Source organism: Idiotropiscis lumnitzeri, chromosome 4, assembly GCF_059441095.1.
Source record: "Idiotropiscis lumnitzeri isolate Australia: NSW breed Sydney's pygmy pipehorse chromosome 4, RoL_Ilum_1.0, whole genome shotgun sequence".
Classification (NCBI taxonomy): Eukaryota; Metazoa; Chordata; class Actinopteri; order Syngnathiformes; family Syngnathidae; genus Idiotropiscis; species Idiotropiscis lumnitzeri.
The window spans coordinates 13,078,515-13,096,106 of record NC_142394.1 but is presented as its reverse complement, the minus strand read 5'-3'; the positions used below and the strand labels follow the sequence as shown (position 1 = coordinate 13,096,106).

General features: G+C 41.7%; 1 protein-coding gene across 1 annotated transcript in view; it reads left to right on the top strand.

The window, feature by feature from the left end:
* Positions 1-271: 271 nt before the first annotated feature.
* Positions 272-17,592, top strand: part of LOC148338183 (ras-GEF domain-containing family member 1C-like) — a 22,815-nt gene continuing 5,494 nt past the window's right edge. The window contains exons 1-5 of the mRNA XM_088292625.1: positions 272-624; positions 12,867-13,078; positions 14,059-14,181; positions 14,286-14,423; positions 16,296-16,517. Coding sequence (XP_088148751.1) covers positions 12,869-13,078; positions 14,059-14,181; positions 14,286-14,423; positions 16,296-16,517 — 693 coding nt within the window. The 5' untranslated portion in view covers positions 272-624; positions 12,867-12,868. The remainder of the gene's footprint in view (positions 625-12,866; positions 13,079-14,058; positions 14,182-14,285; positions 14,424-16,295; positions 16,518-17,592) is intronic.

Genomic DNA, 17,592 nt, shown 5'->3' with positions numbered 1-17,592 from the left:
TGTAATTTTCAGATAATTGAAGTTAATCTGGATAATCCATCCGAACCCCTGATGACCTTTCTATTATAAAGGTTGGGAAATGCTGATCTATAAAAATAGTATCTTCTAATGTCAAAAATTTACAATATAGTTATTCGTTAACCCCCTTGAAAAGGGACTAAAAAAAACAACTGATTGTGGATTCCAAAATGCAGTCATCCGGTGCTGTTTTGTTGTGAAAATCTGGACCGGATGTTGCACGTGTAATTCTCGTCACTTGACGCCTGCGAGTACTTCTCTCTCCTCTCGTGTCTGCTCCCCTGCACTGTGGACGTGTTGATAACCTCCATCGTGTGTGTCTCGTCTCGGCGCGGAGCAGGACGGTCGCCACGCCTTTGGGGAGCCACTTTGACACGGCGTCAGCCCACCTCCACTGTCCGTCTTCTCCTCTCAGGAATTTATTCCCCGCTCAAGAGGAACATTTTCTCCTTGTACATCAATCACGCACGCTGCGCTGCCTGCTTGGAGTGTGACCGTGCCGCTGCGTGGACGTAAAATAATTTGGGGAGACATCTGGAGCTTCACTCGTGTTTACATCGGATAGCCACACATCGGATCAAGAATGGGGCTTGCAGTGTAGTGGTGGTAAGCACACCCTTGCATTATCCTTATTAAGGTAATTGTATTAGTTGACGCCCTTTCCCAGTGCGTTCCCTCTTAAAAAAAAAGATTCCTGACCGTGCTAACCACTGTGGAAACCGGGCCATGACAATTTTCAATAATTGCACTTAATAGGACTTGGCGCGAGTGTGTGCGCGTGTGTGCACGTTTTAGAGGCGTATGAGGGAACCCTTGCACCCGCCTTTGGTGACCAGGTGACCACGTGACAATACGGGATTTGTTCTGTGTTACGATGCAGATGTTGGTCATCGATCGTTCGTGTGACATTCACACTGCCGAGTGGTAGTGGAAAACGCCCCCCCCCCGCCCCCCAAGATTGGTGAGTAGGCGCTCGATGCCAACTCATGCACTCACTGGACACAACCGAAGGTGCACCTGCACACTCAAGAGAGCCTCTACAAGAGCTATATATGTATATATATGTATATATTAGTCATTTTGATTGACAGTTTAATTAGATACATGCTTAATGCTTTGTTCAGATGGAATTATCAATCCTCTCTGGTTGATAATGTGCCACTGCAACCCCAATGATAATCAGATAATTAATTAGTATTATTAATTGGTTATTATTGCAAAGGTGATTCATATTGGATTTCATTTGATTGTGCCAGTGTACCTAATGAATTGGCAGGTTGTGTGTAGTGCTTGAACAGATGCATAGGAGGGATTCATACCATACTGTCGAAAATGGAACCAAAATAATGCACTAAAGCAGTCCTTTTTTTTTGGCCCGAGGCTGACTGATGTAGCAGCTTGGCAAAGCAAGTTGAAAAGGATTTTTTTTATCTGTCTTCAGCAGCTTACTGCAAGGTGCACAAATGCGAGGCAAGCTCTGTCACAAACCAGTTAGGGGAGGAAGTCGACTCGGGGTTTGCTGATATTACCAGTCAAGCCACTTGCGTGCGTTGTTCCCACACCCTCAGCTCGTCTCAGCCTCTCAGAGCTTCTCATCACATTTGTAAAGCTTTCTCCATCTTAGGATGCCACCCTGAGAAATGTGTCTTTGCTCACCTACGTTGGCTGCGTGTTGTTCTTGTCAGCGCTGTTTGTCTTCTGAATTGATTTTTAGCGACTGTTGACTAACTGCAGTGGCACTATGACTTTTCTTGCTGGAACCACCATTTTCCCAGCAGTCATCATGGCATGTAGAACAGTCAATGGTTAGATAGATGTAGAACTAATTACGGTTCCATTCAAGTTAGGATTTAACGAGGCCGCTTCCTGCAACTTGGCATAGTTGTGTAATTTGTTGAGCATGGTAGAGTAGTTGTGAAAAACCCTTAGAGGTGGCTTTGTGATACATTCCATAGCGTACTATACAAGCGTAATATTTTAGTGATTGGACAAAGAAGCAATGCACAACAAGGTTTCAACATAATTTTGAGGTTTGAGGTTACAAGCAGCCCACAATAAACTAGTTGGCACAAGAAGGCACACTCAGTTACCGCTGTAATGTTTGTGAAATTGTCTTACATTTATCTCTGAGAAGTGTCTTTGAAACAAATATTGACAGTAATTATGACTTTATTACTCAGCCCAGGTTAGTGGTAAACTCCCCAAGGACCACATGAGTTGCCCCGCGGGCCTAGAAATGTTGAGCTGTCATTTAAAATGTCAGCGCTTGCTGAGCTTTATACAAGTTAAGTGTTTCATATTAATATGCAACTGTTTTATCTCTTGTTAAATCGCTCTTGAGAAATATTATGAGAGCATTAACATAAGAAGTGTCTTCACATAGATGCATGCTATTAATTATAGGTCATTTGTAAAAACCTGCTGAGTATAGAGGTGGTAACTCTCTGTAGTAGTTGTGTTTTAAAAAGGTTTGTGATCCCTGGATTAGAGGACCCCTGTACTTACCAACGTGACAATAATTTTCAGCTCGTGTCACGCCAACGCTTTCAGTGGAATTGTTAGTTGACTGATGGGGTCTCTAAATATTGAGACAAAATGCAATGCAGTGCACTCCTTGTATGCGCGCAGCAAAGACGCCGTTTACTCATTCTTGATAAGCATTCAATCAAATGATCATTTCTCTGCTGAGGCATAAATCCTCACAGATCTCCATTTTGGCACAATGAGTCTGCTTAATTTGACACTGGCATTGAAACATTAGTTTAGCACATTTAGAGAGATTCTGATGTAGCCTTAAAAAGAATAAAATAAGACAACGAATGGCTCGTTAATGGATTACTCAGTGGTCCGCAATCACTGGGTTGCGGTCCTGTGCCAATGGTTTGTACAGGGCCACACAGAGGTACGCATCAAAAGTGTTTTAATCATCCAATACAGTAAAAGTGCTTATTTTGGAAGGCCTTTTTATTGTGGAAAGTCAAAGGCACGCACATCTGTGTAATAATCATGCTGACTAATCAGCATCTTGACACACCTGTCAGGTGGGTGGATTTTTTTTCAGCAAAGGAGAAGTGCTCGCCAACTCAGATTTAGAATTTGTGAATATTTGTAAGAAATTGGCCTTTTGTTTCAAGAGAAAATAGGTTTTAGCTCTTTGCGTTCAGTTCATGAAAGAAACAATTGTTTTTAGTAATGCACAATGTTGACTATCGATAACGATATTTAACATGTACCGACAGAAATGCCATTTTTATTATCAAATGAAAGAAGTAAGGTGCAAAATAAGGTAGCTCAATGTGTTCTTACCTAATTAATTATAATTCTCCCAGATAACCTCCAACTCTTGGGTGGCGATGCGCATTTAAATTTGCATATGATTGGTCAAATTCAGATAAAAGCTTATATTCTTTTTAAACTCCATTTCATTTTATTTGAAGTGAAAGACTTCCTCCCAAAATACTCACTTGCGCATGAGTCACAAGTGTGCAGGCACAGACAGAGGCAACAAAAAATTGTACCCTGCAACTTGACTTAGGTGTGTAGAGAAGACCAGGTGTGCTGTTGTTAATGAGTACGAGGCAGGTCATAAGTGGGAGGCCTCTCTGTGTTTGTGTAAGAAGTTGGCACGGTCCGTTTGGGGCCGGGCGACGGGGCCGCAGACATAGGCGTCCGCTTGCAATGACAGCTTTATCGCCGCCAGAAGGTTTATAGTGGTGAGCAATATACGAGGGCGTATGTGTGGGGGTGTGTGTGTGTGCAGGAATTCCAATTGTCTATTCCACTGACATGAGATAATTCCATCATGGTATTGAGGCCGAGCAATCAAAACAGCAATATAGGAAACAGCCTATACAGTACATGGGGTTGATACAATCCCAAAGGATCTTGGAAGGCCTCTTAATCAATTAATTAATCTGTCATGCTGTGATTAGCTGGAAAGTAGTCCAGGGTGTTTCATGCCTTTCGCCCAAAGTACTGCTGGGATAGGCCCAGCTTATCCCTAATGAGAATAAGCGCCATGGCAACTGGATGAATTGATCCAATTCCACATTTGCAATTAGTGCTTTGTGAGATTACGATTTTAACATAAAAATGTCTACCATACAATGTAACTATCATTCTTTTGTTATTTTGTTGTGTTCTACCTCTCGTTGCAACACAAATGAAGTGTCAGAGATGGTAACACAGCAACAGTCGCCTTACTATTACGTCATCCTCGGTCCTCACGGTGCCGCCATGAGTAATCCATTTTCCGCTCAATCAAACTATTGCAGTACACCAATGTAACAGCTGGATTAGGCGTGGGTATATTGGTCACGCCTGGAAAGTGGGGAGCAATGACGTCGTTCTAAAGAAAAACAAACAGTCATCCTTTCATTTTCACTGAATGTAGGTATCAAGATCAAAGTGCTTGCATCGAAATAGTGTCTGTCTGACAGGAACTGAAATCGTTTAAGATCGCCTGTGTGGAAGTTGTGCAATACAAAAAGGAACTTGATACTATATATGGTGAAAAATGCCCACTGTGCATTTTAATCCCATTGTCAAATCATCTTGCAAGTTTTTTTCTGCTCAATGGGGAAACACCGTGGTTTAAAAAAAAAAAAAAGGTGGAAGATGGATATATTGAATTATCTTTTAATCCCACGAAGGCATTAAAAAAACATTCAGTACACAAAAATATGGGCATAAAGGTGGGCGATCAAAAAACAAAAAATCTGAAAAAATATTTAAAAAAAAAAACCAAATCTGTGAATATGCGAATCCGCGAGTGCCGAACAGCGAATATGCAAGGAGTCGATTGTAGTTTTAAATTGTAATATCAGCTATCACCACTAGGTGGAAGACATATCTTGGCCCTTGTACTGCCCTATATTACAACATAAGTAGGCTTAATATTTTTTTGCAGATTTGTGTGAATGATATGCCAGACAAAAATTGCACCACAAAAATATGAACATTTTCAGTGAGTTGATTTTTGTGAAAATGTTTCCAAAATGATTTTGCACTGAATGTTTGTTTCCTTTTCTCGAGTTTTGTGTCATTCTTGAGTGGTAATTTTTATTTTTGTCTATATTTAAAATAGCATTTTTGTCCTACATCTGGTTAGGAAGTGAATAGTTTTCTGTGGCCCTCCAGTAGCTCGAATGAAAAATTGTGTCATTTTCATCAATTGTGTCAAACCCTTTGTGTCAGTTAGTTTTCACTCAATTCTACATTTGATTGACTGCTGGCCCAAAGTCAGCTGGACGTCTCCAGCCCACTGTGGCCCTGAAAAGGATAAAGTGGCCTAGAAAATACATAGATGATTTGAAAGGAGGACAGAACGTTTTGATCGTGCATAGAATCTCACATGATTTCTCCACACTGTCGAACTTGATGAGGAGAGTCACTCTGTGAAAAGAATGATGTGCCTCCATATTGGATGTAAAAGCAGGGACGAAGAGGAATTTTTATGGAATACAAGAGGAGAAGTGGGGGAGCCACAGTGGGGAATTCAACAGGCGTCTAATTACCTCCCAACAGGAGCCTTGACTCCATGGAAACGCTTCACGCTCACACACACACACACACACACGCACGCGTACACAACTGCTGCAGCCACATGGCTATTGACACACATGGATTGGCTTCGTCGAAAAAGCAACGGAGTATGATTACATCCTACTGGACTCTTCTATTACCTCCCTTATCCGAGCATCTTACTCCATCTCATGATCAGAACAATTTCCCAGTCATTACATAAGTGTTACATGACATAACTAGTTACATTGGTAGATAGATTATTTTGGTGTACCAAAAGGTAAAGAATGACTTATTGGGTTGAGCCGACTAATGACGGCGCTTTCTCTAATCGTATTAGTGTATACGGGGCAAGAATTACGATGAGAGCGGATTGTGTATTCCCCCAGCACTAATTATGGCACATTGACATCATACATCAGTCGTGATATGATGTGCGGCATCTGCCCGTGCTAGTCATAATGAGCAGATAGATATCGCATCTGCACAAGAGGAGACAGCCGTGGTGACTCCAGTAGACGTCTGATTATTAGATTTGCATCTGTTAGCATGGCAGCATATTCCACAGGTTTGCCGTGTTGTCTGCGTGTACGCGAGTCGGCTCACTAAGACGAGCCCCGAAAAGACTTTGAAGTATTATGCATGCGTTTGTTTCACCCTTGTTTCCATTCCCTCATTCTTCCGTTTACTTAGCTCTTAACTGGGAATAAATGTTCGTATTTAGAGAGAACATCCCCATCCTATTTTTTATTGCTTTCAGGGATGGTTGTATATTGGAATATTTGGAAGAAGACGTGACTCTTTTTCAAAGATGTATATCCATTGTGAATGGCAAGTCGAGTACACTCTCAGTTAAGCCTCGTTGCCGCTAAGTGTACACCTCATCTCAGCTCCAATTATGCGTAAATAAGATGCACATCAAATGTCAGACACTCTCGATTCCTTTTAGTCCGTCATGATCCAGTCCATCAAAAAGGAGAAAGAAAGTGTCCTTTCTCCTCCATGTAGGGTTCTTTTCAAGTGGTGTTATCTGGTTGGACACTGTTAATCTTTGTGTTAGGCTGTTCATTTGTATTTTTTGCTTTCAGTCCGGTTAAAATGAAATTTAATTGAGGTTTAAAAAAAAGTGATTGAAAGCTGATTCAGGGGCAGTTGACAAGGAACTGAGCTCAACTGAATGCAGTCTCTAAAAGATACATCCGCCTCCTCCTCTTCAGCTGAATAGTAGCGCAGATGGTTGCCCTTCTAGTGGAGGTGTGACTAAGTTACTCTCCTAACTCTTTCAGTCCCTTTCTACAAGCCCATACACATGAGCCACCCATGTGTAGGCACACAAGTGTGTCCAAACTCGCTCAAGAATGAGGATGGCTTGGTGGGGTGTGGCGTAGAATTCCCAGTGGTCTTTGCATTTGGACGGATGGAGTCGGTGGCTTTGGAACAGGTGCCACGTGTTAACCTGCTCCGAGTCACATTCAGGACAATAAAGGGACTCAGGGAGGGTGTCCCGGATAAGTTGGATTCCCCAACATGTGCCACAGCATAGCCTGGGAGGAGAATGAGTAGGGGGTGGGGCTGAAATGCCTCTGCGGTAACTCAATCCCATGTTGGGCTGAAGCGTGGGTGCGAGTGTGCATGCAAGTTTATTTTCTTCTTCAAGGCACAATGAACTCTTTTGTTTGTAGGTTGCTATTCTCCTCAAACAGGCAGACATCACGGAACACTGGTGAACCTCTGGGTGCATTCTGTAGCGTTGCACGTGTAAATCGCCATTCAGTCGATTCACTTTGGGGTACAAAAGCCTCGAATAGAGAAGCAAAATGTTGACTGGGAAATGAATAGATGCAAGTGTGCAAGTGGAGCGCGACCGGAGGTTAACAATAGAAAAGAGTGTGGCTAAACTTGCACCTCCCTGGAAGCACAATTTGATCATTCTAAGAACAGACTCGGAGTGTTCGGGGTTGTAAATGACCAAGTGACATAAAACAGTGCCAAGACCAAAATGACACAAAGAAGCACGTTTTTAGCGCACCCTCCCAAAATAGAGGACATTGCCATGTGTTAAAGGAGCCATCACGTGAATGCTAAATTGGTGTTGGTGGACAGAGACAATTTTCCCGTTTTTAACCTCCTTCTCACGGCTAAACTTATCCTCTCCAGGAACAAGGAAGTACCAGCAAAAATTAAACACGGGCAAGAATATTTTAAAGCTGGTGTCGTGTCACTATTGGAAGTATGTTTTTAGGGTTGACTCTTCTAATGCAGCGTCTATCAGGTCATCGATGAGAGAAAACAAACACATTTAGCCATGCTATCATGTACGTGTGAATTAGGATGTTTTGTTTTTGAAGCTCATTGATGAGTTGCGACACAATCCTTGAGACAGCGTGCTTTTCAGGAAGTCATATTCACAGCTGATAAAAAGAAAGAGGAAGGTGTGTGTGGAATTTGTTGTTAATAGTCAAATATTGTGAAACCGAATCATCTTTGCAGCCAGCAAGCATTATTTCCTTATTTTTACTCTTATGAAGAAAGATGCACTCCATTTTGCCTTGACTGAGTCCAGAAACAATAAATCAACTGTGAACGCCATCGGAATTTGTAACCATTGATTAATCCGTTGTTATATTCCATTGAATAATATTGCCTGTGAGAGGAGTCTATATGTATATAATTACCCGCTCTCAGCATGATGTTTCTTCTTTTGGTTTCGTAGTTATCTGTGAAACCTGTTTCACTGCATAACTAGCACAACATGCTCATACCTGTGTGTGTGTGCGTGTGTGCGTGTGTGAATGTCTGTGTGTGTGTGAGGAGTAATACATATATACAATCAAATATATATTTAAATTGTCACCAAAATGTTTGTGTCATTATCATCGTTGTTGCGGGCAAAATAACTTGACAGGTTTCCTGTGCAATGACCTTAAAATTATTTTTCACAAATCCCAATTGTAGATAATGATGTGATGTAGCCTTCAATATTTTTTCCCTGAAAGAAGACCTCAAGTGATAATGAAGGGTGACAAAGCCTCCACTGTACTCCATCTGCCCCCATTCAAGCTTCACCTTTGTCCTTCGACTCTGTCATGACAAAGGTCAGATTGCAATTCAATTTGGACTGACTAAGCCTCTTCTGTCTGCTGCTTTTAACCTAGTTACTCCACACTCGCACACACGTACAGGTATGTGTGTGTTGGGCTGGTTATATGCAGTGAAACAGGTTTCACCGATAACTAAGAAGAAAAACTTTGCTGTGAATTTGTCTGATGGCTTCAGGTTTTAGGCCATTGTTTCCATCAACACTACGACGACACACCTCCGCTTTACTCACTCGCGATGAGCCGCACAAACGCACGACGAGACAATCAAGAGTGCTGATGGAAAAATGACTTGTCTCCAGACAGAGCCATTGTGTTAATCACAATCGAACAAAGCAAGCGGATCCCCCCCGATGGCCAAGATAACAGCCCGACTGAAGCTTAGACGACATGCACGCTCCCATGCGTGGCGTAAAGGGGCTTGAACAATGACACACTCAGTCTAGACTGAGAGCCGGGCTGCTTTGATTGGCCCATGGAGCTCTCTTTCTTTCCCTCTTTCGAGCTCACACCAACACGCTCACCTGTTCTTTGCAGTGTGTTTCTTTATGTGTTTTCATGCAGTGTTAATACAAAGTGTCCGCCACTTAGAGAGAGTCGGGTCTCTTTGGTTGACCACTTGGTCAAATTTTGACATTAGTCAAAGCAGTATAGTGGAAGAAGAATAATATTATATTGTGAAAAGAAGGGCTGCAAAATATACCCATGAAATGTCATCATCACAGCAATGACCTGTGCAATTTGTGCATCGCAAGCATGCTAAGTTTCATACGAAATTCTATTCTTTTGTCTGATTTTGATTAATCAGCTGCAATCTTAACCGCACATGCCAACCCTTATATTATCGGTTGCTGGCATCGGACCAAAACCTCGTAAATCATATTTTGGTGAATTTCACATTGTCTTTTAAAAATCTATACTATTAGTCAGGTCACAAGGGTGAGTGGTATTTTTATACATTTTTGGCCACTGGTTGAGAGAAATAAACTCAGCAGCTAAAACATGCGACAGTATTCTGACACAGCTATCACACTAAGGTTGGACTAGTTTGTATATCAGTATATTTAATTATAGAATATATTATTTAATTCAATTTAATCCCGTCATAATAATAATTTAGCCACACGAATGGTTTATTTATTACGGGCGGCGATGACGTGACATCATCTTTATTAGACATCTGCATAAAATTAGATGATCAAGGCCCGTTGCTTCAAAGAGCAGCAACACACAAATAGAACATTATTCTATAAAAAAATAAAAATAAAAATGTAAATAGCATTTGGACTCCCTGCAATGTGAACTGTGTGAGCCTGTATTGCGTTCTGATGGGTCTTCATGCAATGCTATACTGTATCACTTTTTGTAATCCATATAAAAAGATGGGGTGTCAGTCAAAGAAAATGTAAGACACTACAAGAAGAGCACATGGGCTAGAATTATTGAAAGGTACAACTTACTGTATGCTGCTCGCAGAAAGTTTCATCACAAACATCGCAATTTCATACACACTGTATAAAGTTATAAAGAAAAAAATTTTTTTTCGCCCAAGTCAAGGTTATAGTTGGTGACGTTACCACATCGTGCAACTGCAATTCCAATTTTGAATGGTCGCATAAGCAGCGGCCGAGATTCTGCCTCTCGTGAAATGTTGTTGCAGAAGTCCACGAACTGCACTGCGTGTTAAGTGGAGTTCCCCTGCATCGCACAGTGTGCGGCAGCCCTTTAAGAAATCCCAATAAATTAGATTTTTTTATTTTTTTTTATTGCTTCATGAACATGGAAGAGTTTGCTTCAGAGACTTTGAGTCTGGTGACTACTTGCTAAGTGCGTTTTAAAGCTTTGGATTCAATCCTTTTATTTCAATAACTCATTTTGTAGTGCTTGTCAACGTACAGTGTGACCCGACGTGGCATTCCCGTGTTGACATTGGTGACTGGTGTGCATGTATGGAGGACGCCCGACTGAACAGACTTTGAGATAGTAGCTGCAGGATGGCTATGACGCAACGGTGAATCACAAGTAGGCAGCTGCCGTTGTGTCGCTAGGCTGGTAAGTAGTAAATGCGAGATTATCTCTAATGATACAGGAAGTCTTTGACAGTGTGTGCACATCGAATAAATCTTACTCAACAAAGTTAATTCTGTCTGTGAAGGTTTGCGTGCATTGAATAATTTATAGATGTTCAAAAGAAAATCTTTCTTTGCGCTTTCTGGCTTTACCTATAACACAGACAAGTTTCTTTCAGTTTCATTTTTTTTTCTCTTTAGTTATCAGGTCACCTCTTTGCGATAATACAACCCAATGGAGGTCACTGCAAGGACACCACCAACTCCTGAAACTAATTTAGATTGTGACACGTCACATTTTGAGGGTGAAACATGGGATGGGGACCGACTTTGATTTATCTGACAATGCAAGTGTAAGGCCACAAAATATTCATATATAAATATCGTTTCTCGATTTTCCATGCATGCAAGTGTCCTAGAAGCTCGAGACATAGTTGCAGAAAGCCAGTAAGACCACCCATCCCCCTTAGCCTTTTGTTTGCCTGCCTGTGTGTGTTTGGGTCGAGGTGTGTACACATGCATGAAGAAGTTCTCCTGTTCAGAAGACATGGTGGGGGCGCCGAACAAAGAGAAACTGCGACATTCTTCTCACATGAAACTCGAGCCATGTGCGCCAGTGAGTGGTTGACCTTTCACCCATGCCGACACCCGGGATGCTGCTCTATTGCGGTGGCTGAACAGCACCGGCCTCTGGGGGTGGGTTCTACGTTGAAGGGAATCGAAGGTCACCCGTGGATGAAAAAATGCTATTCTCAAGTTTCTTCCAGGAACAGAGGGCGTGCTTAATTGATCCGTAACGTCATTTGCTTGAGTATATTTGTGTGTAACTGAGTTTCATATACAAACCTTGAATTTCCATGACACATGAATGGCACTTTTCTACCATTAATGTCCTCAAAGTGCTTTTTCGCACTCACCTCACATCGATTTGGTCATGGAGCTTGGGACCTACAATTTTCATTTTGTCAGATGACCTTCCACGCCGCCTCACGCAAGTTTTAAACAGTTAACTGCTGACCTCAGCCTTGTTGCTAAACAAAATAGCAGTCCCTACCAAGTCACAAACAGTCTCTCAAATGATTTTAACTGAGGAGGCAGATTCTTTTTTGCATTGTGTTTGCTGGCATTCTCGTTGCCTCTGCGGTCTCTCCTCAGGGCTGTGTACGACCATTTTTATGTTTTTAGTTGCCTCTGCCCAGCAGGCCTCGGTTCCTGCTTTTTCTCTGTATTTGCTCTATAATTGTCTTCAGTCTAAGTATTATGGGAGACCGTTTTTACATCTTCTACTTAGATAAAGATAGATAAAGTTCAATGCAGTTACACCAAGGCTCCTAAATTGGTGTAACTTGATCTGAAAATGTTTTAATGTTTTTTTTGTCAAAATAACATTTGTATTATATTTGTATTAAAAACTGATCTCAATGTAATTGTTTTGAACAAAAATACTGGTCATTGTAGTGTTTAGTTTTTTTTGTAAAATCCTGATTATTGTCAAATCTGATATAATGATTTTAAAAAATCAGTCACAACATTTTTTTATAAACTATTTAAGAAAATTTAAAAAAATAAAATAAAATTCTTAATTTGAGACGCCGTGTATAGCTTTTGTGCCCCGCCCCCTGGCTGACAGACAAGAGGAAGAATAGGCATTGTCATCATCTTAATAACTTCTGACACGTTGCTCAAGACCTCTCTGTCAGCTTGTTTTTTTTTTTTTTCTTTCGTGGTGACAACTGTACCTTGAGGAACATGAGACCATCTGTTTGTGTAGTATCTGTGCACAGCTCTCAGCTTACACAACAGTTCACTGAGTGCTCAGATGCAGTGTCAGCCCAGTGAGGGAAGCAACATGTTGAATTTTTAAAGCGCGTAACCGCAATACTTTCGTACAACGAAAGACATACAGGGCAGAAATGGAGGCCACGCACTCATTTTACAGCTGGTTTCCTTGGCGACTGAGTGACCCATATTTTCGTTGGGTCTTCTGTCCTGTGGGACACGACACAGCTGTTGGGGTGGGGTGTACCCTTGGTGACGACAAAAGTGAAAAGTGGAGGATGTGCTGGGAGGATAAATAAAGGACCCAACAGAGTACAGTATACAGTACCACTTCTTCTACCTGACTTTTTTTTTTTTTTTGCTTGCTAACTCCAACTAGGAATGCCCCAGACTGTGTGCTCAGGCACCATGTTCACCACTCCTAGTGGCTTCAGCCCCCATCTGGCCTGCGCTGAGCCTGAGGAGGAGGAGGAGGCGGCACCGGAGGGCCAGGGGCCCGCGGCTTGCCTGGCTGATGGCCCCCCCATCAGCTCTGCCTCACTGGAAACGCTCATCCAGAATCTCGTGCCTACTGCTGACTACTACCCGGAGGTAAAGGGCACAAGTATTACACTTTGTTGAGCGCTGACCTCAAACACACAAAGCAGAATACGCAATCTTAAGTGGGATCAACACCTGAAATTGCATCTCCTGCTGCATTCATTCATGAGGTATTGAGGATTCGTGCATTGCTTACTAAGAACCTGAGCAAAATGTTAAGATACGTCTTATTTCATGATTGAAACAAAAAAAAAAAATCTCATCGGTCCAACAATTATGCTATAGCAGAGATGCTGCCAGTGCATTTGGGATTATTAGCTCCGTCTATCTGCTGAAATAAGATGCACTATTTTTCACGTGAACTATTTTTTTAGTGCTCAAGTTAAAATAGTAATCTTGTGAAAATCTCTTGCTGTCAAGAAATGGGTGAATATCAAATCATAGGAAATGGAAAAATAAAGACTCACTTGCAGAGTTTTGCAAATAATCGGGTAAATGTGCTCCATTCAAGCTGTTTTTTTGTCACTCCCAGATGGAGTTTTTTGTAAAAGTGACAAAAAACAAGAGAGAATTAAATCATTATATGTTTAGTGTATATTCATTCAAGTCATGTAATTTTGTCTTAATGCAAGTTCGTAAGCTGACGCTAAAAATTAAGGGCAAAAAAACATCTATAAGTTGGCAAACGTCAAAAGACTGCTACTTTAACACACAGAGCAGCAACGCATGCAAACAAATATAAAAAACACAAAATGATGTACTGCTGCAATGACTGGACAACCTCCACTTGCTGTGAATTACGCTGCATGTCCTTCAGTGTTGCCTTGCATGTTGTGCTCCGATGTGCTCCTATATTGAAGGCGTGCACTAAATGCGGACTTGCCTGTATACTGTAAAAAGCCATAAAACGTATTCCTTGAAAAGCTGATCTATCACTGTGGCGTAGATAATGAACTGCATTCAGTCATTCACTTGACAGATGAAATGTTGTGTTGACACGACGGCAAATAATTTCTCCTGTCTTTTGACAGAAAGCCTATGTGTTTACGTTCCTGCTGAGCGCCCGTCTGTTCATCCCTCCCCCGGAGCTGCTGGCCCGTGTGTGTGAGCTGTGCATCAAGCAGCAGCAGCTGGACCAGAGCCCACTTGATACGGTGAGCACTGCATCACACTTAATGCACAGAGCTGAGAGCACATCCCCCCCCCTTTAGTCTCCGAGTGTATGACTAGCTTCATGATTGTTCTTCTCCAACAACAGGCAAAAGTGCGCAAGTTTGGTCCAAAGATCCTGCAGCTGCTCTCAGAGTGGACAGAGACATTCCCCTCTGACTTTAAGGAAGAGAAGATGGTTGGACTCCTTAAAGACATCATCCACAGGATAGCTCCCTGCGATGAGGTCATTACTGAATATTTATTGCATCTTTGTTTTGGAATATTTCTTGGACACGACACTCGAAGCGAGTTACTTTTACGCATTATCTGTGGCCATCATTACATAACGCATATATGCTATATAGCTCGAGTGAAGAATGCAGTGATGGGGAAATGAATTCTGCTAAATCACTACCACTGTGTCAGTGTGAGGTTGAGTAGCCACAGCACAGTGTTACACAATCTTTGCATGGCAGGGCTGAGTGGGAAAGAAGGACTTTTAAGAGGAGTGGTTGTATGTGCAGCCTCAAGGGAGAACGGATGGATGGATGGCCTGAGAAGGAGAGAAGAAGGATTCTTAGCAAAAGAGCAGGGGAGATGGAGGAAGTAGATTTGAGGGCAGAAAGAAAAGAAGGGCAGGCAGTGATGAATGTGATGCTATTTACAGCCCATATGTGTGTGGGGGGGGGGGATTCATTCATTTGTGAGACACACTGATCTCACGGCCTCTGCGACGAGAATTTGGAGGGATGAGCGAAGCGAAACACTTAATCACTGCATGGCTGCAAACTACATGTGTGGAAAAATATTGAATGAATCACATTTTCACACATGAAACATCTGTGAGATAGATCATTGAAATTATTTTTGTGTAAATGCATCCAGGAGGCCTTTTTACAAATAGGATCCATAGACTTGTTTTACAATACTGTATAATAATCCTTTTGCAGTATAGTGGCCATTCATATGAGGATATTTTTACCAAAATATTTTATAATAAAGTTGTATTAAAATATTATGGATCGTAAAAGAGGCATGGCTTGCCTTTGTCTCCTCTTCTTGTCGTTTTTACATTCCACAGTATTATTTTTGTCCCCTTTGGGGTTGAGGTAATTGCGTTCTACACTGTAGTATCTGTGACAGTGAATGTGTGTATGACGTGAACGTCAGAATGAGCATGTTTAGTTAGCTTGCTAGTAAATGGCTAAACGTTCACCACTCTGGTGTTGACGTCAGTGGGCAGGTTGTCTAAAAATGTGCTTTGTTAGCATTAATTCAATAAAGCGCACCAGCAGCTGTATCTATCATGTGAAGGGATTACAATTCATTCAAAATAGCAGTGGTAGGCTATATTAAATTCCAAACTTTGGACATTCTTTGTCTTTTACGCATTATTTCCTTTAACCGCGATATAGCGAGGGACAAATTTATAGTACCTGGGTCAAACCATAGCATTTGTGAAGATAAGATACTGTGCACAACAATGAGGAGGAAATTATTTAGCTTCAAATAATTTCAGCAAATGTTTTCTTATATAAGTGTGCATCTTATTGGTAGCTTTTCCTATTAATCGGCACCCACTAAGTAGCTCATAGTTCCAGAAAGGTTGATGACCCCTGCTGTATAGAAACTATAATTCCAACTCATATTCACTTCTATTAAGTCTTCAATTGAACAACTATCAAAAGGAGATTTTCAATGCATAACCGACACAAATGTGTGCGCAATCACCTGAAAGAGATTACATTGATGATGGTGTTGACTGCAAGATCCTCTTCACTTCTTCTCTCTTTATGTAGTTATTTATTATTTTAATACTATAACTGTATTTTTTTTTTTTATAAAATTATGACTTTTCTCCCTTAATTATATCATTTTAAGTACATTATGTTCTGTTATGTTGTTGTTGTTGCAATATTGCAACTTTCTTCCTTGTGAAATGACAAATTAATTTTTCTAATAGAAATTAATGCTCTTATTTATTTGGCTTTGCTCGAATAGTTTTTAATTTATATCCAGTGTGGCCATAATACTCCTCGGTGTAGCTCTACAACAAACTGATCAAATATTCCCTGTCCTTAATTAAGACTTCCTGACTCATTCTTCTTCTACACAGGCCTACTGGAAAACCTTAAACCAGGTGCTGCAGAAGCTGAGCCAAAGGCTGGCCTTGATGAGTCAGGGGGAGGAGAGCATCATCAAGGTCTCCCTCAATGCCTCCTACATCTCCGACAAGCTTGTGGCCTTCAAGACCAAGCCCCCACCCATCCAGAAGGACATGCTCTCCATCTGCAATGACCCTTACACACTGGCACAGCAACTCACCCACGTGGAACTGGTGAGTGACGGGGAGGTGGGAGTGGAGCAAGGTTGAGGGTCAGACGGAGGTCAGGAAATGAAATAACAAGGATGGATGAGGAGAAATGGCTGGAGGAAGATTGGAAAGGGGAGGCCAAGGTTGGTCAAGCATTGAGAAAACATCAATGTGTCGGGTCGGTGAGGAACTATGAAGGGATGAGTGTGAAAGAAGAAATTGAAAATAGTTGGGCTCTGTTGTTGCAAACTCTGATTTAATTTGGGGGTTGATTGTTTAGGAGGCACATCGAGTGATTTCAGGAGAGGTGGCGCAGCTTGAAAGAATAGTCTTCGCAAATCAAAAATCGTCTTTTCTGTCTTAATGGAAGCTCCGCCCCTCAGTTCAACTTAGTTCCTTGGTATCAAGATACCACAAGATGGAAATAAAGCACGAATGAAACACTAAAATATTTTTAACCCATCCATCCATCTATTATCCAAGCCGCTTCTCCTCACGAGGGTCGCAGGGGTGCACCCAAAACTGCTAGCCAATCACAGGGCACGCCAAGACAACCAATAATCACACCTACGGACAATTTCAAGGGTCCAGTCAACCTACCATGCATGTCTTTGGAATGTGAGAGGAAACCAGAGTACCCGGAAAAATCCCACACAGGCACGGGGAGAACATGCAAACTCCACACAGGAAAGCACGATCATGGGATCGAACCCTACACCTCTGAACTGTGAGGCAGACGTTCTAACCATTCGTCACCATGCCGCACTATTTGCAAACCTCCTAAGCTAATTTTAGATGCAAGTAAAAGGTAATATTAGTCTTTTGTACTCCATAGAACTTGAACAGATATTACAATGTTGAGATCTCAGTAAGAGGCGCCAGAATTGTTGTTTTGCAATTATTTTTAAAGCGATAGGGTAATCTCTGGAAGCGCTGTGCATTCGTGGTTGAGTCTTGTGTGTGCGCTCCAGCTTCCCTCCACATTCCAAAAACATGCATGGTAGGTTCAGTAAAGCTTGTCCATAGCAGTAAATGATTGTTTGTCTATCTTTATGTGGCTGGCAACTAATCCAGGGTGTACTCCGCCTCTTGGCCAAAG